This window comes from Coenobita brevimanus, chromosome 103 (genome assembly GCF_032717465.1).
Source record: "Coenobita brevimanus isolate Jiangsu-jjx chromosome 103, ASM3271746v2, whole genome shotgun sequence".
Taxonomy (NCBI): domain Eukaryota; kingdom Metazoa; phylum Arthropoda; class Malacostraca; order Decapoda; family Coenobitidae; genus Coenobita; species Coenobita brevimanus.
In genome coordinates, this window is record NC_137056.1 from 2,342,688 (window position 1) to 2,370,049 (window position 27,362).

General features: G+C 42.2%; 1 protein-coding gene across 1 annotated transcript; it reads right to left on the reverse strand.

Moving 5' to 3' along the window:
* Positions 1 to 1,478: 1,478 nt before the first annotated feature.
* LOC145415558 (uncharacterized) lies at positions 1,479 to 16,252 on the reverse strand. Its single transcript, XM_080284780.1, has 13 exons — positions 16,162 to 16,252; positions 15,346 to 15,448; positions 9,110 to 9,130; positions 8,698 to 8,770; positions 7,855 to 7,958; positions 7,319 to 7,473; positions 6,317 to 6,485; positions 5,823 to 5,967; positions 4,058 to 5,133; positions 3,425 to 3,597; positions 2,714 to 2,772; positions 2,232 to 2,351; positions 1,479 to 1,674 (listed from the first exon to the last, which is right to left on the reverse strand). Exons 1-13 carry the CDS (start codon positions 16,250 to 16,252, stop codon positions 1,480 to 1,482), a joined length of 2,484 nt encoding a protein of 827 aa, XP_080140906.1. The 3' UTR covers position 1,479.
* Between the last annotated feature and the right edge of the window lie 11,110 nt (positions 16,253 to 27,362).

Sequence of the window (27,362 nt, forward strand, 5' to 3'; positions counted from 1 at the left end):
ACACACATAAAAACACAAGCAAACACACACACACACACACCGATTTATTGCACACATTACACCTTCACCCCTTCACTACGATGACCCATTATATTTGCCCTATTCTCCCTAAAGACAGAAGAATATTCCCCTAGTATTATCCTGTAATTTATTTTATTAACATTAACAAGATCTGGACGTATAACAACCTAGGAGCTAATACTGACGTGGAATTATGCAGGAATAAATCGGTTAGGTAAAGGTGCTAAGAAGGCTCCCACGAACACGAGAACAGTGCCCATAGAAATATAGTTTTTATTTTTTATTTTTTTTCTAGATGGTAGTATGAGATGAATTTTCTCCCCTCCATGTCACAGTAACTTTTTTTTCTTTCTTTTTTTTTTTTCACGGTTTGATGTATTGAATTTGGAGATTTTTTTTTTTTCCAGTTTGATATATTGAATTTGGAGACTGATTTTTTTTCCCTCCGTGTCACAGTTTTTTTTTTTTTTTTTCTCACAGTTTGATATATAGATTTTGGAGATAGGTTTTTTTCCCCTCCATGTCACAATATTTTTTTTTTTTCACAGTTTGATATATTGAATTTGGAGATTGACTTTTTTTTTTTCCTTCCATGTCACTGTTTTTTTTTTTTTTTTTTTTCACAGTTTGATATATTGAATTTGGAGATTGACTTTTTTTTTTCCTTCCATGTCACTGTTTTTTTTTTTTTTTTTCACTGTTTGATATATAGATTTTTGAGGCTTTCACTCACCTTTTCCTCACCATACATCTTTTTTTCTCTCTCTCTCTTTTTTTTTTTTTTTTACACAGTTATGATCTATAGAATGTGTAGAATCAATTAAACTTTTTTTTTTTTCATCCATGTCATCACACACTTTTTTTTTTTTCTAAGTTACCATGTGCAAAATATCTACAGTCACAATTCTGAGCCATGTCACTAATTATTTTTCTTTTTCATTTTTTGACAATCATATACTGAAAATGTGGCCTGTCATTCGCTTTTTTATTTTTTTTTAAACGTATGTCACCGTATACGTTTGTCTTCTTATATATATTTTTTTTATATAACTATCGCCAACAGAATGCCTAGGATCTCCTTCATAAAAAAAAAAAAAAAAAAAGATGTGTTCCTTCGTAAACATATTATTTAATTTCTTGGCTCAAAAATTGTCTTAAATTATGAAGGTATTGATCTGAAATTACTACTACTACTACTACTACTACTACAGCTACTACTACTACTACTGCAGTATATTTGTCCAGTTCGTTATTACCCCTTTAGGAGAGTAGGGTCCAGAGGCTAGGCTGAGTAGTCCAGTTGCCGTATTTAAGGCAAGAATGACCAGGTGTTCGTCCCTGAGTGGTATTATGAGAGCAATATACCCCAGTCACCCCCCCACCCAGTCCGTGTGGATTTGTTAGTTAATCCTTCCTCATAGAGAAGTAGTGGATCTCTCTCTCTCTCTCTCTCTCTCTCTAACCACCCACCACCTCTTCCCTAGCACCTTTCTTTTTCCTCCTCAGTTTCTCGGTCTTCAGCCTCTCTTTAAGGTCTGCCACGGTCTCAGGAAGGGGTCTGCCGTTGGTCTCAGGCAGCAGGAAAGCCAGGCACCCAGCGAGCAGACCACAGAAGCCAAAGACCAAAGAGGCGGCCCAATTTTGGTCTACGGCCTGTTTGGGATAGATACATAGATAGATAGATGGATCAGTAGGTTGGTTAGATGGGTAGGTAGATAAGTAGTCAGTAGAGGGGATGGGTGGTAGGTAGGTAGGTAAGTAAAGGGGATGGTTGGTATGTAGGTAGGCAGTAGAGGGGATGGTTGGTAGGTAGGTAGGGAAGTAGAGGGGGTGGGTGGTAGGTAGGTAGGCAGGGAAGTAGAGGGGATGGTTGGTAGGTAGGTAGATAGGTAGGTACATAGGTAGGCAGGTAAAGAGGATGGTAGGTAGGTAAGTAGGTAGGTAGGTAGGTAGGTAGGTAGGTAGGTAAGTAGGTACGGTTATAGGTGATTGGCAGGTAAACAGGCAGAAAGATAGATAAACAAAGACATAGATAGATGGGTACATGAGTGGAAGGACAGGTGGATGAATGGATGGATGGATAGATGAATAAATGGATAGGTGGATGAAAGGATATAAAGGCACAATGTGTAAAATAAATAAAAACCCAAGGTAAGTCTCGTAAGCTAATAAGTAAATAAATAAGTAAATAAAAAAGGTAAATCACTCACAAGGTAGTCAGTAATGAAGGGTGGGATGGAGAAGCCAGCGTATGCAGACAGGGTGCACATGGAGGTACCCCACGGACGCAAGGTCGTTGGGAGTAGCTCAGGTGCGTAGAGGAAATTTACCTGGGGGAGGAGTTAGAAGAGAGAGCGTTAGGCGGGAGTGAGGGAGGGAGTGATAGATAGATAGATGGATAGATAGATAGATAGATAGACGAGGAGAGAATCAGTGCCTCCTCCTCCCTTAACTCCCGTCCCCTCTTCCCCCCTCCCCTCCCCTTTCTCTCTCTTCCCTCTCCCTTCACCTTCCTCTGCATTCCCTTCCCCCCATCACCCTCCCCCTTCCCTCTCCCGTCCTGATGCCTCCCCCTCTCATCTCCAACACTCCCTGCCATCCCACTGCCCTTTGCCCTTCTCTCTCCCTCTTTCACTCCCTCCCCTCTCCCCATTCCCCCTTCCCCTTCCCCACTCCCACTTCCCCCACTCACCTGGTATGCAGTACACACAAAGAGGTAACTGATCAGGATCAGGGTTAAACTCGCCCACTCTGTCAAGAAGAGGAAATAGGGTGCCCTTTAACACATATACAGTCATCATCATCATCATCATCATTATCAATTCTCACCAATATGCACGTCTGTGATTGAGAGTGCCATCTGTACGAAGAGTATAAAGAAGGGAAATGGGTATCTGAATCTACCAGCTACATAAAAAAACCTTCCCCACTATATTATTTATATTCCTTTCTCCACTGCTCTTCTCTCGCCTGTAACCTACCTCACCAAGATATCTGAAAACTCCACATCAACATGCTCGTCAGTGATGGAGAGGGCCATCTGTGAGAGTAGTAATAGGCCAGAAGAGACAACAGACCACGACAGCACTACGCAATTAAATACTTTCTTCACCACTACAAACACACACACACACACACACACACACACACACACACACACACACACACACACACACACACACACACACACACACACACACACACACACACACACACACACACACACACACACACACGAATATACAGTTTGTGATTGAGAGGAACATCCGTGCCAGGAGTAGGGGTCGAGGGAAATGAGACAGCACAATTAATATGTCACACTACCAACCACATTTCTTCTTTTCCTCTATATTTTTCTCTTCTCATTATACCTCAACGATAAAAATATAAAAAAAATGCTCACCTAAATGCACTTCTTTGACTGAGAGGACCGTCTGTGCGAGGAGCAGAAGGCCGCAGGAGATGAGGCAAAAGGCGACAACAGGACGACGGCCCAGGCGGAGGGTGATGGGGGCAGTGAGGGAGTAGGCAGGCATCTCCACTAGACCCAGGAGACCCATGTAAAGGAAGGGCGAGCTAGGGAGGGAGGAAAGAATCATCATCATCATCATCATCATCACCATCATCACCAACATCATCATCATCATCATCGTCATCATCATCACCATCATCAGAGGAACAGTTAGTATATTTGGGGAGAAAAAAGTCAAAGGTCAAGGTCAAGGTCAAGGTCAAGATCAAGGTCATGAAAAAAGATGAAAGGATGATAGTGCTGCCTTAACAGAGGTATGCGCCCTCTGAGTGCTCTTGTTTTCGTATTTGTAACTAGATGGCTTTTTGGCTACCACAATACGATTTCATTCAGAGAAAAGCCATCTCACACAGCATGGGACACACACACACACACACACACACACACACACACACACACACACACACACACACACACACACACACACACACACACACACACACACACACAAAGCATCAGAAGGAAGGAATACGCGTGAACTTTCGAAGCCTGTGGACGACCCACCTGAATGCGTCCGAACTGAGAGGCAGGCCGAGGTAGACTACACCCTGCAAAATCCACATCACCACCAGCGTCACCATCATCCGCCTCATCACCGGGGTCCGAACCAGGGCGACAGGACCCGCCCACCACGACCCACGACCGTCATCCAGTCCCAGGGTCGTCTCGGTGTGGTCGTGGTTGGTCGTGGTGGGGTCGTGGAGAATAATTTGTTGATTTTTTTCAACGCCCTCTTGATTTTTCTCGTGAATTTCGATTGCGTGTTCGGTTATTGTTTTTTCATTGCGATTGTTTGGAGAATTTTCATTGTAGATATTTTCGTTACCATGGCAACCAGTTTTTTCTTGACTGGAGATCATTTGATTCTGCAGTTTGTTTTGGAAATCATTTTTTTGAACACTATTTTTAACATTATCATTCTCGCGAAAATATCCATGGTTATCATTGCCTTTCAAAATACGAGAATTATGTTCCATACCCCCATTCGTTTTCTCAGCGAACTCTTTTTCCAGTTCAGTTTGGCCTGTTCCATTCCACCTGACCCCATTCTCTTCGACTCCACCCCATTCCGGATCATTCCTGTCTCGTTCCGTGCGTTTCAGTGTCTTCTTTTCTACTCCGGTCCGTTCCAGTCCGTTTCGTGTCATTCCAGCGCCTCCCATCCCATTCCAGTCACCCTCTAAGTTGCTGGAACCTGTTGACTCTTTTGAAGTCTTAGCGAGAGACTCTGAATTAATGGTTGGGTCTTTCGTCCTGAACTTCTTCATATGGAGAGACTTTCGACATCTCTCAAGGAAACTTGGTCTCTTCGATTCTCTCATTGGTATCGCGGTCTGTCCCTCTGTTTTCTTGGTCTCTCTCTCTATTGTTTTGGTCTCAGAGTTACTGCCGCGGTCTTGGTGGAGAGACTTTTGGCCTTTCTCACTCAAGTTTGGACCCTCAGATTCTCTCTCTGCTTTCTCGGTCTCGCCCTTTCGATTCCTGGTCTCTCCCTCCGGTCTCTTGGTCTCATCCTCTGCGAAGCTGACTCTTAATTCTCTCATGCGACCGTCTTTCGTCTGCTTGTTCCTCTTACCGTCCTGAAAGTTAGACCAGGGAATTAAAAAAAAAAAAAAACAAGAAATTGCAGTATATGAGAACCAGGTAAATGCAACTCAGTTTAATCTGATTTGGCCAGAAAAACTTATCCTACCTTACCTTTATCTATCCTTGTCTGCCCTGCCCTGCCATAACCCAGTCTAACCTACGCTCTTATTTCTAATGTATCCTACCGGCATAGCTTACCCTAAATCTTACCACTATCTATAGCTTCGCGACCATGAACCAGTAGGCGAAGGGTGGCAGGCTATCTTTTCCAACTCCCCTGCGTAGCTGAATTTATCATCCCCAGCCTATTCCACATCCGAGCCGGGGATCGATATCAGGACTTTACGATAAGCAGTCCACGCCCTTGATAACAGTGCTGATATGGGGTGACATTTGCGAACCTACTTGCCATCGATTCCCCTTCGTAAGAGTGATTTTTTTTTATGTAGGATGAACAGAACCCGACCATAATAGCCATGATGTTGATTCAGAAAAAAATTTACTTTCAGTTCCCTGTTGGACGTACGATTTGTTTCATAGGATAGACAAGGAAATGGGAGTTCAAAATCCTTCCCTGTCTCTAATTCCTCCTGCAAAAAATAGCGCTACGAGAGGGGATAGTTGTATTTCCTGTCTCTTTATTTATTTATTTAGTGGATCTGAGCCCCGGGTTGCCCCTCACCTGGATGGCGTTAGTAAGGATGGCGTGTAGAGTGTGTCTGTCGGGCAGTGTGACTCTGTGTAGCGCCCCGGCCCTCTGTAGCGCCTTCACTGCCTCCTCCACACGGCCCTGCACCACCAACCACCTCGGGGATTCGTCCACAAGGCTGTAAGAATAAGGATGTACAAATGAACCGCGTCAGAATCAATTAAGATATGTAAATGAAGCGTCGAAAAGGATATAAGACACAACGGTAAGAATCAACCATTAGGATATATACATGAAGTGTCAGACAGGATACGTGACAGTGTGATCTCCAGAACCTGATGGCATATGTGGGAGCAGAGAGGCCAGAAGAGAAGAGAAGGGAACAGGCAAAACAGAAGAGAACAGGAGGGAAGAGAAAAATAGAAGAGAACAGGAAAGAGAAAAGAAAAGGAGACAAGAGAACAGGGAAGCATAGAAGAGACCGTGAGAGAACAGAACAGAAGAGAACACAAAATAACACAACTCACAACAGCACAGGGACCATGATGAGGCAAGGGAAGGATGCCACCGCCTGCAGCGTCCTCCAGTCTCTGATGGCGTAGGCGAGGGCGGAGAGACCCACCATCATTAGGGCGTAGGGAAGAGCCAGCAGCACGCCTACCTTAGGACGCTGCGAGGGGACACAGATCTCCATCGCTGCGTGGAAGAAAGTGAGAGAGGATGAGAGACAGTGAGAGAGGGAGAGTGCGAGAGGGAATGGGAGATAAAAGAGAGAGAGGTGCTTGGTAGGAAAAAGGTAATGACGAGAACAACGGTACACACACCTCCATCGCTGTGTGTGTGTGTGTGTGTGTGTGTGTGTGTGTGTGTGTGTGTGTGAGAGAGAGAGAGAGAGAGAGAGAGAGAGAGAGAGAGAGAGAGGGAGAGAGAGAGAGAGAGAGGGAGAGGGAGAGAGAAACGTCCATCACCTTACAACTGTACGAGGCAAAATCTCTTCCATATTTACAGGTCATCTTCTGATTCTTCTACACTCCAGTTTTTCTCAACTATTTTTTTTTTTTAATACACAATAATTAGTTATAACCTTATCATCACAACCATCTCTGTGTATCCTCCTCCTCCTCCTCCTCCTCATCATCATCATCATCATCATCATCATCTTTCTCCCTTTCCTGCCGCGTCCAAAGACAATAAAGGAAAATAATAAAAGAGGGGAAATAGAAGAAATTATATAAAAAGAGGGGAAATTAGAAGTTCACTCCCTCCCTTATTATATTATTTGTACAGGCATACAGAGGCGAAAATGACGCTTATGTGACCAGGAAGGGTTTCTCTCTCTCTCTCTCTCTCTCTCTCTCTCTCTCTCGTAAACAGCGACTTTGGGACAGAGTCGGTATCCCTGTCGTGCAAAATTTCTTACAATGGCGTAATATATCAAGAGATTTCAGAAACATTCATCTTAAAAAAATATACGTCAAGACCATGAGAGGGTAAACTTTCATCCTGTAATAAATACGTCAGATATCCACCTAGTATGAAGCTGGGATATATCATGAGGGCGTTGGCCACTCCTAGTATGAACCTCGCCAGCAACACACAAGCCAGCCAGGGGGTCGAGAGCAGCAGTATGACCCCGCCTAAGGTCATGGCCGTACCCACCCTCACTGACCACCTACGCCCGAATCTGGTGGGGGAAGATGTGGGCGTCTTAGAGGAGAATGGGGTGTAGTTCGAATGTTTTCACGTGACGGAACTGGGCCACTCTCATCGCTGAAATACTTAAGTCCTATAGCATGAAATTCAAAGACCTTAAGGTATGAGGTGGAAGTGAGTGTTCTTGGTTACTGGTAAAATCAACCCTCCAGTTTGACTACACTTGATCATTAGGTTTAGGAATCCTCCCCAGGTTAGACAAACGTGCGGTAGTCAGGGTAAATGGAAGAAAATCATCTGCTGGGAGTCAGAATAAAGGAATGAAGATGTTATTTTAGTGGAGTGGGTACTGGATTTGTTTTGCTTTGAAGACTACAAGAGCAGAGCAGAGCAGAGGGGTGTGTTACTGTACCTGTCTGCAGTCACACCAGCGAGTAGGGCACCACAGAAGCAGCCTGCAGTGTACAGTGTCTGGAACAGTGACGACAACCCTGCCCGATCACACACCAGGTCCCACTGCAACATTAAAACACCGTAACCATAGGCCAGTTGCTCTTGCTAGATATGAGTGTCCTTATGTTTATCTATATAAGTACGTACATATTTTTATCCGTCTATCTATGTGTCTATCAGAGTACCTATCTGTCTTATTTTCTATTTATGATTTTCTTCGTTTCGACAGTCATTCAAAAATTCTTAATAAGCAAAAGACACTGGCACGGTATGTAAAGTATGGATGTTTTACATTTAATTGTCCAGCAGCCAAAGAATGAGTAGGTTCTGTAGGTAGGGTGTTGGTAAGCTGGTTACTGATACCTTCACTCCCAGGACATTTTTTCTGTACTAAAATCGTCGTAGGTTAGCTAGAATTAAGGCCTCCTTGGGCTGAAGAGATTAAGATAGTTTCACACTGAGAATCTGTATTAACTGAAGCCTTCTTTCATGTTACAGGTATGGAAGAAGATGGAGACGAAGAAGAGGTGGTGAAAGTAAAAGGTAAGCACGCGACGCTGTCATGTACCCGATGTCTGACAATAAAAGGTATAGTGACGGACATGAATTTCGATCCACTTTGCAACGAAATGTAAAAAAAAAAAAAAAAAAAAAGAGTCCAGGGACTTTCAAAAACCTAGTAAATTAAAAAAAGAAAAATGGAGGACAGGCCAATTATGTAAAAGTTTGAAAATATTGGACAAAAAAGTGGATCATTGTTATTGTCCGCGAGTATAGGTAAACAAAGATGGCCGACTCTCACCTCCATGCTGACGGTGGAGTTAAACACGGAGGTATCGTAGTCCCAGGAGGTGCAGGGGACTACCACTTCCTCTCTTCCTCCACCTCCACTTCCCTCCATCCCTCCTTCTCCTTCTCCACGTCCCTCCATCTCTCCTTCTCCTCCTCCACTTCCCTCCATCCCTCCTGCCCCTCCTCCACTTCTCTCCATCATTATTGCTGGTACACTTCTCCCTAGTTCTTTATCACTTCTCTCCAGTGTTCCTTCTCCACTTCTCCTTAATCTTCCTCCTCCTTTTCCCTCCATCCACTCTTCTTCTCCACTTCTCTCCACCCGCATTACTCCCACACTTCTCTCCAGTCTTCCTGCTCCACTTCTCTCCATCCACACTTCTAGCCAGCTTCCCTCCACCTTGCCTGCTCTGTCTTTGTGCTCGATCATATAGCACTCAGATCTGTAGAGGGAAAGAGGGGGGGGGGGATCAGAGAACGCTGTGCCAGTGAGCTTTATTCCCATTGGTAAGCTTGGAGAATGTCTTAACACCTCTCCTTCAGCGATCTGTCGTGTGTACTACATCTTAATATTCTTTTTTTTACTTTTTGTTTTTGCTTTAATACGAACATTACCATCAGTGACATTTAAGAGGATATTAAACTTAGATATTAAACCTTGAGATAACACGCAAAATAAATCGCCAAGGAATCGGTGCAACGACATGTAAACCAACGAAAATAAAGCTTGAAGTCTGAGGTGAGAAATTTTTGAGTGTCAAAAAAGATGGGGTAAATATGAATGTATGTAACGTAAATAAAAATGATTAAATAATGCAATGGGAGTAGAATTTAATGTTATACTTGCAGTCTTACAGAAAATTCGAGTGATAACAAGAAGCGGGAGAAAAATATATAAAAAAGAATTATATAGAAGTGAGTGGCTTGGGGGAGAGAAATATGCGGCACAAAAAAATTAGATAAACGTATGTGAGAGGAGTTTACGAGGCAAGTACTGAGTGACATTTAATCTGACAGAGAAATTAATCAATAGAATCTGTTCATGTGTAAATATTTTCGAATCTGAAGCTAAGGAGGAATGAAGGAAAAAAAGAATACACTCACGAATAAATCAGATACGAAAAATTCCCACGTAGAAATCAAAAGACAAGGACAAAAATGAAATGGATATGTGTTTTTGCTGCCCATGTAAAAATCTGGGAATCAAAATAGCCCCTTCAATACGATGATCAGTATTTTCGACTTACAATCTCTCAAATCGAGTGATCTTAATTTTTTCCCCATTTTCTTTATGTGTTATTTTTCTTTTTCTTCGTTTTCTTTCTTTTTCTTTTTCCTTTTTCTTCATGTTTTCTATATTTTTTCTTTTCCTTTATATTTTCTTTCTTTTTCTTTTTCTTTTTTCTTTATACTTTCATTATTTTTCTTTTTCCTTTTTGTTTATATTTTATTTTTGTTTTTTCTTATTTATTTCCTTATTTCCTTATTCATTTATTTGCTGCTCCCAGACAAGTGCCTCCAAAATTAGACCTCCTTTTGAATGTCTCTCCTGTCTCCCTCTAACCCCTTCAGTTCTAAAAATCTCCCCTGAGTCTCTAACTTCCTCCACTTCCTCCCTTAACCCCTTACCCCTTCCTTCTTCTCTTAACCCCTTCCTCCCTTAACCCTTTACCCCTTTCCTTCCTCCCGTAACCCGTTCCTCCCTTAACCTCTTCCTCCCTTAACCCCTTCCTCCCTTAAACCCTTCCCCCCTTATCCCCTTACCTCTCCCTTAACCCCTTACCCCTCCCTTCCTCCCTTAACCCCTTACCCCTTCCTTCCTCCCTTAACCCTTTACCCCTTCCTCCCTTACCCCCTTCCTCCCTTAACCTTTACCCCTTCCTTCCTTCCTTAACTCCTTCCTCTCTTAACCACTTACCCCTCCCTTCCTCCGTTAACCCCTTACCCTTTCCTTCCTTCCTTCACCCCTTCATCCCTTAACCTCTTACCCCTCCCTTCCTCCCTTAACCCCTTACCCCTTCCTTCCTCCCTCAACCTCTTACCCTTCCCTTCCTCCCTTAACCCCTTACCCCTTCCTTCCTCCCTTAACCCCTTCACAACGAGAGGCCTTCCTTAAGCTGGAGAAAGTCGTGTTTTCGGTGACAGGGAAAAAACAAAAACAAACCAAAAACAAACACATCATCGTACTGAAGAGGCAAAATTTCAGACAGCTTTAGGAAATCAGTAAAAGCTACGCCTATATATATACAAAAAAAAAAAGAAAAAAAAGAAAAACAGAAACAAATGAAAATGCAAATCAATAGAAGCTCGTGCGGTTGATCTGAAAGCGAATGAGTCAGGTTGTTAAGTATAAATTAAGTACTCGTATAGAACGGAGAGACGGTCGTGCATGTATGGCAAAAGGGAAAAAAAAAAACAGGATGTATGAATAATGTATAAGATTGATCGGTGAGGAAATGAGTAATATACAACTTAAGACATAACCTGAGATGTATAAATGTTACATTCACGTAGTAATGAAAGAAGAAATTAAATGCATAAAAACAAAAATGAAAGAAAGATAGACAGAGAGCGAGAGATAGACAGAGATAGCTAGATAAATGGATAGACAGATGGATATAATTATGATGTCTTCAGTAATGCAGAAAAAACAAAAAAATAGAAAGCGACCACCATATGTAGCAGGTTATGTATGTCTAAACCCATCTATCTATCTATCTATCTATAGATATATATATTTATACACTCGTATATCCCATTAGCTCCCAGACTTCCTAGGCGAGGGATTTTGGTGGAAAGATGCTATGTATACCGTATATATAATTATAGACAGATTGATAGATAGACACAGTATATATACATCTGAATAAAAAATAAGCAGGTAATTACAGTCGTGTTAGCTATCTCATAACCTTTAGGCAGGATGTTATTTACTCCACATACTTCGCTACCAGGACCTGAAAATGGGACCTGGACTGTACATAACGTTTTCGTGTTATCGTGAAGGGTAGTTGTTCAGTGCTATCCTTGTCAGTCACTCGTTTATTTACTTGTGACTGTTCGACCCACAAAATACCATCCACTTTTGTTAACTCACTTCCTCACCAGCTAACCTTCCCTCTGACCCCCACCCCCCTTCCATCCTTCTGAATTGTTTGTAAGAGCTGCCACATATTACTGCTATCCTTGTCAGTCACGTGGAAAAGTTTAACAGGACTCTAATCCTTTGATTCCTTGATTATTTTCTCATTTGAATAAAATCATCTGGCGTTATTCCCACAAAAATAAAGAAAAGAAAAGAAAAAAAAAAGATCACCAACGATAGCTTCAAGAATAGTAACAAAAAACAATAACGCATCAGCAGCACTACTACTACTACTACTACTGCTATTACCGTAGTAGTAGTAGTAGTAGTGTTCTGATAATAACCATGCACACGACAACAAGAGACAATCAGATCTGGATACAAGCAGTTGAGTCATAATAAGCATAATCATCAAGTGCACTCCACACCACAGTAATCTCACACCACACACACACACACACACACACACACACACACACACACACACACACACACACACACACACACACACACACACACACACACACACACACACACACACACACACACACACACATTAAAGCAAATCCTCATTAACAATATTTTTTGGACGTTTTTCATGCTTTTAACCCTTGCGTACAATGACAACTATAGGTTTAAGAGGATCCGTCAGTACGTCAGTCCGTCCGCAATTTTGTGTTCGCTCTGTAACTTCCACATATAGGGACCGATTTTCTTATAACTTCTCACAATTGTTCCCCATACCATGATGCTGTGTCGCGTGAAATAACCAGCCATCTACTCCCAAGGTCAATTATATAGGCGTGGTTATCATTCGGCTTTGTATTGCATGGCTATACTGAATGCAATTGTTTATATCATTTTATTTATGTTAGGACAGGACCTTTAGCAGTGAAAGAAAATATGAATTTTTTAGTAAGATGGCTTTTCCTGAAACTGAATTATACTCGTCTGAAGGTAACATGACAAAAAGGTAAACACTTCATTGTAGTGAAGGGCTTAGGTCCATAGTGAGTTGCAGAAATATTAAGTACAGTAGTAATCCTTTCAGCCTAAGGATATTATTTATTTTTGTACTTGGTTATATACTTATTGAGATTTTGGCAACGACCACGAAGGAGCACTATTGTAATCAAGTCCCGTTGTGTGTATTTGTGTATCTATGTATATGTATGCATGTTAAAATTTTATGGATGCCTGAGACGACTGGGATAAAAATTGGTACATACGTCGTGGGTCTGGGGGTAAAAAGACTGTCAACACACCCATACTTATCCAACAAACAGATGTAATGAGATCAACCAAACACACTGGCAAGAGGCAGGTGTCTTGTGTGTTCATTTGGGCTCCCTAGCACCTTTTTATTGCTAGTTTATTTTCTGCATAAGGGGGCGTTATATTCCCCCTATATATTCTTTATTTTAGAGGGGTAAAGGTGTAATATACAAAATAAATCGCTGACGAAGAGGTGCTAGAGAGCCCTCCTGAGCCCACGGAAATATACAAAGGGAACAAAAAGTGTAGAAGTATGATTGCGGACGTAAATATTGATCCACTTCACCTGCGATAAGTAATGGGACAGACAGCAATGACTAGCCGATGAGCGTAATCTTCAGGACCCAACCCACTTCTCAGAATGTTGTTTAAGAATGCCATAATTTTGTTCGTTTAAAAAATAGATCAATATAACTGCCCGGATTTTGTGTTTTTACAGTATTTACAGAAATGAAACAGGTGAACTGAGGATTTTTGCCCATTATAACACTTTAATTAGTGCTATTATTAACCCATTCAGCTCGACGACGTCTTTTATTACTCTTGATCCTACTAGAAGATTATTATTCAGCTTAGGAGAAACATTTCGAATTGGAAATGCTTGGTCTAGTCTTCTTTTACCGCTGTACTTCAAAGGGCCTCACAAGCTGCATAAAATCACCTGACAGCAATAAGAATGTGACAAAAATAAAAGACGTCCTCGTACAAAGAGAATCAAGCAAAGAAGTATCCCTTGTAAGAGTTTTCTGAATCACGTGTAATGCGGTTTGTGGAAGATCAGTCTCGCATGGAATATTTACAGACCTGTCAAAATATGATGCACAATGTTGATATAATGTTTTGTTGACATCTACTACCGCATGACTGGCTAGTTAGAATCACATGAAAGATTGTTTTGATTTGCACTTGATATATACTGTGAATAGTTAACCTAAAATTAATTGATGTATCATTGTAATATCGTAAGTAGTATCACTGGCATTTAATTCTTACACCTTGGGAGATTTCTCATTGGCAGGTAACTTGTCAACTGAGATTTAAGGGTTAACACTAAGAAGTAATTTTCGTTACAACTGTTTGAAATAACTAAAATAATACTGCAGATGGTATAATGCATACTTAGTATGCATACAAAATCTAAAACTAATTGTGATGCTTGATTTCATAATGCTCAAAAATTGGCATTTGGTAAAACACACTAGTTCTGACTGACATTTTTGAATCCATACTGCATTTACTGAAGTATACAACAAGTAAAGGTAGCAAGACGTGCTGTATATGTAAGTCTATTATATGTACCACCTGGGAGTGCCCTAGCTGGCTCATAGTTACCATCTGGCCTGTGTCATGCTGGCGCAGTGGGGTTAAGCGCGCCATTCTCTGCGTTCAACCAGCGGCTGAACGCAGGTCCACCTTGGGAACACACTGATGAGGTTCTAGCAAGAGGGGGTTCTAGACTCCGCTCACTTTAACTTGACCTAAAATTGCCATCTCTCCACCTCGAATGCTGAGCTGTAACAAGAGATTAGGAGAGTTCTATATCTTGTCCATTCTTACTTGCCCTAAAATTGCCACCCCTCCACTTGAGTGCTGAGCTGCAAGAAGAAATTAATGCTAGAATAGAGTGCTAGGAATAAAAGTGCTATGGAAAGGATGTACAGCAGAGTCGTATTTTTGTCTTGTTCTACCAGTGAGATAAAAAAAAAAAAAAATAAAATAAATAAACTGCAAAGGACGAAAATCTCCGCCAAGTTAAGCTGAACGAACTATAGTCAAGGAGTTCACAAATTTAGAAATGTATGCTTGATTGCCAATAACACATTCTCTCTCTCTCTCTCTCTCTCTCTCTCTCTCTCTCTCTCCAAGTAATTTTTATCTTCCAGTAATTCTCTTATGCTTAATTTTATCCTCATGGTGACACTTGGGCATCTCCGTCAAAAGCACCTCTCTGAAAGGCAAGGAATTTCAATAGACACAGGATACGTGACATTGGCCATACTTACTCTCACCTTGTCTGGAATGGAAGTGGATTACTTAGAGACTTTACTTGCTATACACCTGTGCTAAATTTGCTGCTCAGTTACACCCTTTCAGTACACCTACACTCCTACTCCCCACTACATTAATTAATCCTACACCTCCTCTACACTGTTACACCCCTTCTACACAAACTACACTTATTTTTCGTAGCTGCATCATTTCTATTCAGTTACACCTTTTCCGTACACCCACATTCCTTCCTGCTCCCCAACTACTACACCTACTCTACACAGCCACACCCCATGCTACAGGCCTCACCCGTTGTAGTGGGAGTATCCGGGCCCAGGTAGGTGACATGTGAAGGTGACGGTGGGATTGAAGAACTCTCCTCCTATCAGGAACACAGGCAGGAGGGCAGGCACTGGGGGAAGAGAGAGAGAGGAGTTAGAGCTCATTACGGAGAGAGAGAGAGAGAGAGAGAGAGAGGACAAACATACTACCATTGTGAGGTATCTTACTACGCAGCTATTACTCTCGTTTGTACAGTCAGTCTTGGTGCAGTTTTTTCGATGCGGGGTAACAGTGTCGTGCTTAACAATGTGATGTGTAGACTCAACGCTGAATTATTCTCCTCAGGTAGTCACGTGGCAGTGGTAGCAATAGTAGTAGTAGTAATAGTAGTAGTAGTAGTAGTCGTAGTGGTAGTAGTAGTAGTAGTAGTAGTAGTAGTAGTAGTATGTCTCGGAGGCACAATATCAACTCTCATGCTTGTCTTTCTAGCGGATATGGACTACGAAGCTACTGTGGTCGAGATCCGCAATGAGAGGAGAGGAGGAGAGAGAGAGTTTGGCAGGTTGAGGTAGGAGGAGGAAGGTAGAAAGCAGGTAGGGAGGTAGAAGCATAGGTGGAGTATAGGAGAGGCAGGGGAGGGTTAAGTAGATTAAAGTAGGGTGAGGAAGGCACGAAGGTAGGAGGGGTGTAAAGAGATTAGTATGTTCTGGCAACATTATGGCAACTCTCACCTAACAATGATGAGACGTGCAGAAGTGACCGTGATTCTGTTCTTGTATCATTACGTCTCTATGGCAACACAACTATGGCAGCAACACTTAAGGCAATGCTATGGCAACTCACCCAGCAATGATGTGGTGAAGAACAGGAATGACCATGGTCCAATCCCGAGTTCCGCCAGCACCTTATCCAGTCCATCATGCTGACTCGACATGGCGACCTGTATGGCAAAAAAAAAAAAAATAAATAAAATAAAATGGTCAGCACTGTTTTATTCATTACTATCTGAACTATAAAAGCAGCTGTGTGTGTGTGTGTGTGTGTGTGTGTGTGTGTGTGTGTGTGTGTGAGCAAAAGAACTCAAACAGTTTCATCCGATTTTAATCAAACTTGGAGGAAGTGCTGATGACCAGCCACTAAGAAGACCTATCGTTTTATAGAACAATAGGTCAGAGGTCAAGGTCACTGTTCAAAGTCAAATATTTGGCACTTTGACCAGTTGGTAGACGTGGATGGTGGACTCTCTAACTGCTCCTTCTTTTCTTTCTTGTCTTTCTTTGTTTCCTTTTTTCTTTTAAGCCCTGGATTTAGAATATTCGCCGCACTCCACCATTTAAACATTCTTAGATGCATGTAGCAATTTACGGGTAAGGAGGGTAATGAAGGGCAGTTGATGTTATAAGTTTGTGAATTACGGTCGTGAACTGCGGTCTTGCACACGGCACTTGGCTCCGTTGCAGACATGTGCTTGCAACAGACCCTTTCAGGCCTTGGACACCTTTTATGCTTTTTATTGTTGCTATCTCCAGGCGATTTTATTCAGCTTAAAGATTTTTCCAGTTGGAGGGGTTAGATAGAGCCTTCATAAAACCATTGATGATGGGTGCTCTTTTGGAAGTTGAATAAAATCATCTGGAAGTATCAAGCATCAACTGAAATAATGATGTCTTGTAGTGAAGGGGATGAAGGTTATTTTTTACTTAATTCAATCAGACCGAGGACGTATACAGCGAAATGGGGCACATCCGACTGCTGGGAGCGACTCGATTGGTTTGGAAAATATATATATATATATATATATATATATATATATATACCCATAAATACAAAAAATGTCTTATATTAACTTTTTTTCAAACTGGTCGGATTTGCCTCAATCTACGGGATTTTTTTTTTTTCTAGTCAACCCCAGACGATTTTATTCAGCTTAGGACACTTTACCAACTGGAGGGATTAGATACGGTCCTCATTCACCTCTTCATTGCCAAGATACCCACTCTAAATGAAATCGTGTGGGTCCAATAATCGCAAAATACAGGAGTTATCCGACTGAAGGAAAAATCGTCTGGTTGTAGGAAGAATGATGGCGTCGCGGGTAATGAACTGACTGAGCACAACATCCCATGGACACCCTTATAATTATTCACCCTGACTTTGCGTGCCCCCTATCGCCCTTGGCAACATTGCAGACATGTGCTTGCATCGTGACACTAGACTCCCTATTTATATCGTTGACCATCCAAGCAATGTGCTGTTGTTGTTGTTGTGGTTGCTGTAGTAGTAGTAGTAGCTGTGGTATAGTAGACGCAGTAGACGTAGTAGTAGTAGTAGTAGTAGTAGTGGTGGTGGTGGTGGAAGTAGTAGGTTGTTGTTGTCGTTTTTCGCAGTCCACCATCCTTCCTCCGGGGGATAGGGAGGGAGTTAAGGGACGTTTGTATAACCCGGTAGATCCACCGCTTGCCTATATCAGTGCCACCACACGAAGGCGTCTCCAGCCCAGCGCTACTGTACATGTATTGAACTGAATAAACACAACAGCAGGTCATGAATACTATAAATGTTCCCCTTGATGCTGCATGCCCTATAAAATTCTCGGCATCATTGCAGATTCGTCCTCGCAACACGCACACGACTCCCAATTGTTATCTTGCAACCTCCCTGCATTGTATAGTTGTTGTGGTTATTTAGGAGGGTTTTTGATCTCTTGTTAAGCAATTTTTGTAATATTTATATATTTTTTTTGTATTTTTTTTGTAACTTTTTAATGTAACACTTCTGTATTTCATTTTTTATGTAACACTTTTTTGTAACTTCTTAATGTAACACTTCTGTATTTTATTTTTTATGTAGCACTTTTTTGTAACTTCTTAATGTAACGCTTCTGTATTTTATTTTTTATGTAACACTTTTTTGTAACTTCTTAATGTAACGCTTCTGTATTTAAGTTTTTTATGTAACAGCTTTTTCATGTAACTTTTTAAATGTAACACTTTTTTTTATGCAAATTTTTATGTAACTTTAAATGTAACTTTTGATGCGACTGTTTCCAAGGCTGTGGGTCTTTCAAGTGCTGTTTTGTTTGCTGTTATTTTTGTTATTATTGTTGTTTGTTGTTGTTGAGAAAGATGCTGCTTCTGCTGTTACTGTTATTGTTGTAGTTGTTGTTGTTGTTGTTATTCTTGTTGTTGTTGTTGTTGTTGTTGTTGTTGTTGTTTGCTGTTGTCGATAGTCATGTTGTCATTGTTGTTGCTGTTGTCATTGTTTTTTTTGTTACTGTTGTTGTCATTTTTGTTGTCATTGTTGTTGTCATTTTTGTTGTCATTGTTGTTGCTGTTGTCATTGTTTTTATTGTCATTGTTGTTGTCATTGTTGCTACTGTTGTCATTGTTTTTATTGTCACTGTTGTTGTCATTTTTGTTGTCATTGTTGCTAGTGTTATTGCACCCCTTCAGTACGATGATCCCTTATTTCACCCCTCCACTGCAATGACGTCCTTTTGAGGCTTGTTTTTTTTGTTTTTTGTTTTTTCTTGTTCTTGTTGCCACACGATATTCTTTTACTTAAGAGATCCCCCTCGTAGTGAAGGGGTTAATGAAGGCTGTATCTAACCCCTTCAGCTCGAGAAGTCTTCCCTGAAAATATTGCTTGGAGGCAGGAAAAAAAAAAAAAAAAAAAAAAAGGAAAAGGCGTAAGAGGGTTAGCTTAATTAAGGAGCTTTTAACTGTGTGTGTGTGTGTGTGTGTGTGTGTCTGCCTGTCTGTCACTGTCTCTGTTTGTCTGCCTATCTGTCTGTCTCTGTCTGTCTGTCTGTCTGTCTGTCTCTGTCTCTGTCTGTCTCTCTCTCTCTCTCTCTCTCTCTCTCTCTCTCTCTCTCTCTCTCTCTCTCTCTCTCTCTCTCTCTCTCATATCAGTTTGCTCTCATGGAAACTGAAACGATTAAAGTAACACACTTCACCATTATCTAATCTCAACTCTTTACCCTCCTCCTCCTCTCTCTCTCTCTCTCTCTCTCTCTCTCTCTCTCTCTCTCTCTCTCTCTCTCTCTCTCAAAGCCTCCAGTCACCTCTTGGGGGATAGAACAAACGCAAAATCGTCACTCCGACCAGGGCGTCCTAAAACTGATATAGGGACCTTAATTGTAAAGTTGACGGTTGCAAGAGTAAGCAAGAGAGAGAGAGAGAGAGAGAGAGAGAATAAGAAATCGTCTTCGCACTTCAGGGATTCAATGCTTCCGGTTCAGTGCTTCCGGTTCACTGCTCCCGGTATAATGCTTCCGGTATAACGCTCCCGGTACAATGTTCCCGGTACAATGATCCCTGTACAATGCTGCTGGTACAATGCTCCCGGTACAATGCTGCCGGTACCATTTGATTATAAGGCCGAAGTCTCTTGCCCTGAGGCGTGATGCATTTAAAGACTGGGTATAATGAAGGGCAGAAATTTTCTCGTCATGCCTCATCTCTTCTACGTCACACTTTCCTAAGCTGTGAGAGGCCTGGTGTACTTCTCTGTCTAATATTTCACCTCTTCTGCTTTTCACTTTCCTCTGCTGGCTAATATTCCTGAGCTCAGAGAGGCCTGGTATGTTTCTCTGCCTAATATTTCACCTCTTCTCTTTCTCTACGATGCTGAGAGAGGCTTGGTATGTCTCTCTGCCCAATATTTCACCTCTTCTCTTTCTCTACTATGCTGAGAGAGGCCTGGTATGTTTCTCTGATTAATATTTCACCTCTTCTGCTTCCCACTTTCCTCTGCTGGCTAATATTCCTAAGAGGAGAGAGGCCTGGTACGTTTCTCTTTGACTTTCCCCTGCCATCTAATACTTGATGCTGACAAAGGCTTGGTATGTTCCTCTGTCCATAGATGATTCTGTTTGATATGATGCGTCAGGGAGGAAAGTGACGATCATGCCGTTTTTATGAAGTAGACGCAGTTGAATGGGACACCAACTTTTGTCCCAAATTGTACGGTTACGGTCAATAGTTCGTTTACACTGATACCAGAAATATGCAACGTCTGCACTAATTTACCTCGTATACTTGTGCAAAAAAAGAGGAAGAACCCAGGGCTGAAAGAATGCAAACTTCCTCTTCATAAAAAATGGGCACAAGGAAAGCCACATTCAAGACAGGTTTATTCCTCTCACCATCAGACGAATTTACTTCAAGGTTGCCAGAATAAACCACAGACGTCATCGCAGTGAAGGGGTTAAGAGGAGAAATGTGAGCCTCCTAGATCCACGCGAATAGGGTCCAGATTCTGAAATTTGCACCATTGTTCAGAACACGTTTATGTCACTCGATGTTTTTAAGATGATTTTGCGAAGATCTGCGTTGCTCCATTACACATTCTACATCAGAAGAGGTGGATATTTTAGTGAATTTGTGGGGTGGAGGGAGTGTGGAGTGAGGTAGTGTGGAGAAAGGCGGTGTGGAGAGAGGCGATATGGAAGGGAGAGAGTGTGACGTAACAGAGACAGTGTGAAGTAAGAGAAACAGTGTGAGTAGGAATAGTAATGTGGAATGGAAGAGGTGGTGTGGAGGAAGAGAAAAAAGAGGTGAACTAAAGACAGTGTGAAATTATAGTGTGGAATACAAGAAGCAGTGTGGAGTATGAGTGGTAGTGTGAAGTAGAGAAGGGGAATGATGGAAGAGATGAGGGATGTGGAGAAAAAAAAAGTGCTAAGTACGAGAGACGGTGAAAAAAGTTGAGACAATTTGAATCGAGAGAAATGATGTGCAGAATGAAATGCAGTGTGTGTGTGTGTGTGTGTGTGTGTGTGTGTGTGTGTGTGTGTGTGTGTGTGTGTGTGTGTGTGTGTGTGTGTGTGTGTGTGTGTGTGTGTGTGTGTGTGTGTGTGTGTGTGTGTAAAGAAAGAACCAAAGGCTGAGACTAGGCAGACTTACTTTCACCTTCTACAACTTTTTTTCTTGCTTTCTGGACCCTACCTCACTCCATCCTTAGGTGGGGAAGGAGGTCTGGATGATGATGATGATGATGATGATGATGATAATGACGATGATGATGATGATGACGATGATGATGATGATGATGATGATGATGATGATGACGATGATGATGATGATGATGATGATGATGATGGTAAAAGCGGCAGTGTGAAATGGTGAAAATGTCGAGTAGTGATCATTTTTAAGTAGCTAGGTGGATTTTGCGTGTGTGTGTGTGTGTGTGTGTGTGTGTGTGTGTGTGTGTGTGTGTGTGGATCAATTACAGGCACTTACAATACGAATCAGAGGCTGGTTTGTTCAAGGGTGTGTGTGTGGAGTGAAGGGAGTGGGGAGTGAGGCAGTGTGCAGTGTGAAAAGTGTGGAGTAGGACAGGCGGTGTGGAATGGGAACAGTGTGGAGTGGGAGAAGCGGTGTGGAGTAGTAACAATGCGGTGTAGGTGAGGCGGTGTGGAGAGATGGTGTGGAGTGGAGGAAAGGCAATGTGGAGCAGGACAAGCAGTGTGGAATGGAAGAGGCAGTGTGGAGTAAGCTGATATAGAGTGAGATGCAGTGCTGACGAACAGAAGCAATATGAAGTAAAAGAACAGTGTGAAATAAGAGAGTGTGGAGTACAAGCAGTGTGGAACAAGGGAGAGTGGAGTTTGAGAGACGGTGTGGAGTAGGCAGTGTGGAGGAAAAGCAGAAGCAGTGTGAAGTAAGGCAGTGTGGAGAGGAACATAAATATAAAGGGATAGCAATGATGGTATGGAATGAGGCAGTGTGGAGTAAGACAGTGTGGAATGAGGCAGTGTGTAGTATGAGGAGGACGGTGTGGAGTGTAAAGTGTGAACAGCAGGAACAGTGGGGAATCAGGCAGTGTGGATTAGGGATGGTGTGGAGTAATGCAGTGTGGAAGAGCAGAAACAGTGTAGAGAAGCATGATGAATTGAAATATGGCGGTGTGCAGTATGAGAGAGACAGTGTGGAGTATATGTGGTGTGGAAAAACCCAGTGTGGAAAGGCAAGAATAGTGTGGAATGAGGCAGTGTGTGGCATGAGAGAGAGAGAGAGAGAGAGAGGGTATGGAGTATGGAGAAGCAGAAGCAGTGTGGAAAAAAGGTAGTGTGGAGCAAGGCAATGTGAAGATGCAGGAACAGTGTGAATTGAAGCAGTGTGAAGTATGAGAGATGGTGACTAACCCGCTTGCTGGCTAATATGACACTGCCGCTCGCTGTCTCACACTTGGATAGCTTTAGAGTTGGGGGCAGAGTTGGGGGGGCAGGGTGGGGGAGAGTGAATTGAAAGAGAGAGGGGGGGGAGAGAGTACATACAGAGAATGGGAAGAGGAGAGAGGAGGGGAGAGAGAAGGGATAGGGAGGAGAGAGGAGCAGAGGGGAGGAGGAAGGGTAGAGGAAGGAAGGGGGAAGTTGGAGGAGAGGATTATGTAAGAGAAGCGAAAATAAATGGAGAAAGACGGCCTTTACCGAGGAGAGAGAGAGAGAGAGAGAGAGAGAAACTTTTCAAATAAGCAAGGGTGGTGCCACGCAGTAGTGACTGTGAGGTCTGTGAGGTTTGTTTATTTGAGAAAGGCAATTTATCTCTCCCGCTCTCTCTCTCTCTCTCTCTCTCTCTCTCTCTCTCCACACACACACACACACACACACACACACACACACACACACACACACACACACACACACACACACACACACACACACACACACACACACACACAAGCACACACATACATGCAATCTTAATGTGTACCCCATTTATCTCCTCTCTCTCTCTCTCTCTCTCTCTCTCTCTCTCTCTCTCTCTCTCTCTCAGCAACGAACACAAAGCTCCTTTCCTTACGCAAGCAAGGTCAATTGCATGCACTCTCTATTTGCAACATTTCGGGGGCTTCAAGTGGTGTGGTGTGGTGTGGTGTGGTGTGGTCTGGTCTGGCTGTGGTCTGGTATGGCATGATGTGGAGTGGAAAAGGGTCACTGCAGCGGTATTATTATTATATGTGGTGTGGTGTGGTGTGATGTGCTTTGGTGTGGAATGGGGTGGTGTGGTGTAATGTAGTGTAGTGTGGTGTGGTGTGGTGTGATGTGGTTTGGTGTGATGTGGAGTGATATGGTGTGGTGTGGAGTGGGGTGGTGTTATGTATTGTGGCGTGGTGTGGTGTGATGTGGTGAGCTGTGGTTTGGTGTGATGTGGAGTGATATGGTGTGGTGTGGAGTGGGGTGGTGTAATGTAGTGTGGCATGGTGTGGTGAGGTGTGGTATGCTGTGGTTTGGTGTGATGTGGAGTGATATGGTGTGGTGTGGAGTGGCGTGGCGTAATGTAGTGTGGTGTGGTGTGGTGTGGTGTGGTGTGGTGTGGTGATGTGCATAAAACATATCTTGGTCAGTATGGATCATTATACCTCTAGACTGATAACCTAAGCTGATCATGCTACCCTAATATTGCCATTTTGATGTCACACTTGTTTACTTCACTTTATCCTCTCTATCTCCCTCTCTCTCTCTCTCTCTCTCTCTCTTTATTTGTGGATCTGTCTGTCTAACTATCTATCTATCCGTCTGTTTGTCTACCTACTCTTCTTTTTTTTTTTAATAACAGAGCGGAGGAAGGAAAAAACAAATGAATAAAAAAAATAATCCATACACCAGATTACTGGTGTCCTCTGTTCATAATATATCTGTAACAGTTAGACTTGAACAGCTGTGGGTTGAAATTTGGAGGGAAACAACTCTGAGAAAGAGAGTTCCAGAGAGAAGCAGTTCGGGGAATGAAAGAATTCTGATAGGCAGAAGTTCTGCAATATGGCTGACTGACATTCCAGTCATGAGCGCTACCAGATGCCCGTGTAGCACGAGGGAAGGCATGGAGAGGTGGCACCATGGACGCAACTTCGCCTGAGCATTTGCCATAAAAATATCTGTAAAATAATGCAAGGGAGGCAACATTCTTTCTTACTTGCAGGGGAGGTAGTTTATTTGTAATGGCAAGGTTGTTAATAATTCTAACAGCTTTGTTCTGAATTTTGTCTAGTTGTTTTAATGCAACCTCTCCACATCCATTCCACAAGGGTGAGCAATATTCAAGCTGAGAGCGCACATGACTCCTATAAATTATAGCTAACTGCTCATCAGAGAAGTTAAGGACTCTGTACAATAATCCAAGTTTCTTTGAGGCGGTTTTAGCAAGTAATCTAACATGAGAGGTCCAGCTGAGGGGATTGTTAAGTGAGAAGCCAAGAATTTCAATACTTTTGGAGATGGGAATATTAGTAGCACTGAAGGTAATGTACGAATCTGGCAATATCTGTCTATTAGTAAATTGTATATATTTAATTTTACTAGCATTAAAAGAGACAAGGTTGTTTTGTCCCCATTCACTGATCGTAGATAGGTCTTGATTTATGGAGATGGCTGTACTGAGTTGAGAGGTAGAGATATTAGACTTTGCAAATGGGTGTCAGAGTGTGAATGAACTATGTAGTGTTGAGTCATCTGCATATGAGTGGATGGGATTGTGGGTGACAGATAAGAGATCATTAATATGAACCAGAAATAGGGTTGGCGCAGAACTGACCCCTGCGGCACGCCGGCGTTAATCGAGTGGAAATTGGAATATACATCATCTACTTTTACTCTTATTTTTCTGTCACTAAGATATGAAGAAATCAAAGGAACAAAAGACGTTAGTCCATAGCAAGGGAGTTTGGACAGCAGGGAAGGGTGCCATACGCTGTCGAAAGCTTTAGAAATATCAAGACCTACTACATGAGTTTCTCCATGTAGATCACTTGATTGATGGTTGGTATGAGTTAGGAGATTGAGTATGTCAATGGTGGCTCTTTCATGGCGAAAACCATATTGTCTATCACTAATGAAGTTGTTGAATTCAAGATGTTTAAGAATGTGCTCATTAATTAAGGTTTCAAATACCTTACCAAGAGAAGATGTGACAGCTATTGGTCTGTAATCAGAGGGGTCAGAGGAACTTCCTTTCTTCGGAATTGGGTGGATATTGGCTTCTTTCCATGAATTTGGGAATGAAGAGGTACGTATGCATAGTCTGAATATTTTTCCTCCAGTTATCAGTGGCCGTCCTGTATATTATTTTCTTTCACTTCCTACTCCCACCGCCACACCCACGCCCACACCAGCAGTCAGAGCCGCTTCAGCAACATACAAAATACCACCAGCTGAATTTCTAGGCGAGCGCTTTTTATAGACAAGCCACTGAGCAAGAGTTAAAATACACCCATACACGTGGAGTAAACTACATAACATACTTTAACAATCTCATGGATGCTTGTTGACTTTTGGTGTGGTGTGGTGTGGTGTGGTGTGGTGCGGAGTGGTGTGGCTGTGGTGTGGTGTGGTGTGGCGCTGTGTGGTGTGGTTGTGGTGTGGTGTCGAGTGGTATGGTTTGGGATGGTCTAGTGTGGGCAAGTATGATGTGGTATTGAGTGGTGTAGTATGGTATGGTTAGTAGAGGTAACATACAAGAGGACGCTGACGTGTTAATTTAGCATAAATCGGAAAGGAAAAAGTGTTGCGGTATCCCAAAAGCTTATATTGAGCTGAATAAGATAGTAAGGCGTTAACGTGCAAAATAAATCGCTTAGAGAGAGGTGTTAGGGAAGCAGGTGGTAGCAAGAAGAGAAATGACGTCATCTTGAAAGGATTGTTTCGTTGTGTGTTATGCAGTGTTGTTAAATCTTAAGATGTGTGTGTGTGTGTGTGTGTGTGTGTGTGTGTGTGAGAGAGAGAGAGAGAGAGAGAGAGAGAGAGAGAAAGAGAGGGGGGGTAGCCTACTTGAAGACCTTTTTTTATGTTGATTTCAGACGATTTTTTTTCAGCTGAGAGAAAGGGTCAGAGTTGTTCTCTCTCTCTCTCTCTCTCTCTCTCTCTCTCTCTCTCTCTCTCTCTCTCTCTCTCTCACTTACAAAAATATACGAACACAAAAACACGACCAAGCATTTGCATATACACAGAAGAAAAAAAAAAAACACTCCAGCCCAAACACTCACTAGCACTGACACACACACACACACACACACACACACACACACACACACACACACACACACACACACACACACACACACACACACACACACACACACACACGTCATATCAGCCCTCCGTAATGTAACGCTGATATAACCTTTCCTTATCTAAGTTAGACCATAGATAAATAAAAAGAAAGAAAGAAATAGTTACCTTGGAAATCTGTCAAGGAGTACCTTCCTGGGGAGCTATCGAGACGCCTTCCCTTGAGAGATTATTTTATATTACACATCAATGTCTTTTTTGTCTGTTTTTGGTGCATGCTGTCGAGATTATGACAATATCAGTTACATACAGTCGTGAGCAAAAATTCTCCTAGACCTCCTTGCTCCGTCTCCCTTTTCGAGATTAATATACATGTAAATTGGAAGACAGCCACTTCGTAATTATTTTTGTTTTTATTTATTGATTTAGTAATTAATGGTTAGGCTTGCTTTTATTTTACTATTTAATATATGTATATATCTATATCTATCTATCTATCTATCTATATATTCTATTAATCTGGATACTGTTGTTAATTTTTTCCGGGTAGATGACCCTCAAGAATAACGACAGCCAACATTGAGTCCCCCCCCAAAAAAAAAAAAAAAAAAACTGGCTGCGCCCCTGTTTACATGCAGTTTTAATAGGATTTTGACCAAAATTGGTGAAAGGGTCTACAGGCAGACCATGACAAAGGCTTTTATTTTTTAGGGTAATAGGTCAAAGGTCAACGTCACAGGGCAAGGTCAGAGTTGAGAGAGATAGATGGATAGATATATTGATAGACAGACAGATAAACAGATCGACAGACAGACCAGCCCAGGTGTCGTGATATCTTGCATCTCAAAAACTAATTACGAAATTCTGAAGATAAGGAGATTGACCGTATCAGTGAGTAGCACCAGATAAGGCGCCTGAGTATAAGGGGTTAATTTATATAAACTGGATGAGGATAAGAGAGTTGAATATCTATGCCCCTTTCACCTTAACCTGGCTCAGATTTTCGTCCACTTGCAGCTTATTTCACGCAGCTCAG

What these genes read in the sequence shown, in the direction of transcription:
- LOC145415558 (XM_080284780.1), bottom strand. Translation starts at nt 16,252, where the DNA reads ATGTCGAGTCAGCATGATGGACTGGATAAGGTGCTGGCGGAACTCGGG. An exon ending in TCCTTACTAACGCCATCCAG is followed by an intron (nt 5,134 to 5,822) that starts GTGAGGGGCAAC and finishes TCTAACTTTCAG; the next exon opens with GACGGTAAGAGGAACAAGCA. An exon ending in AGTCAAAGAAGTGCATTTAG is followed by an intron (nt 2,773 to 3,424) that starts GTGAGCATTTTT and finishes TCTTCTTGACAG; the next exon opens with AGTGGGCGAGTTTAACCCTG.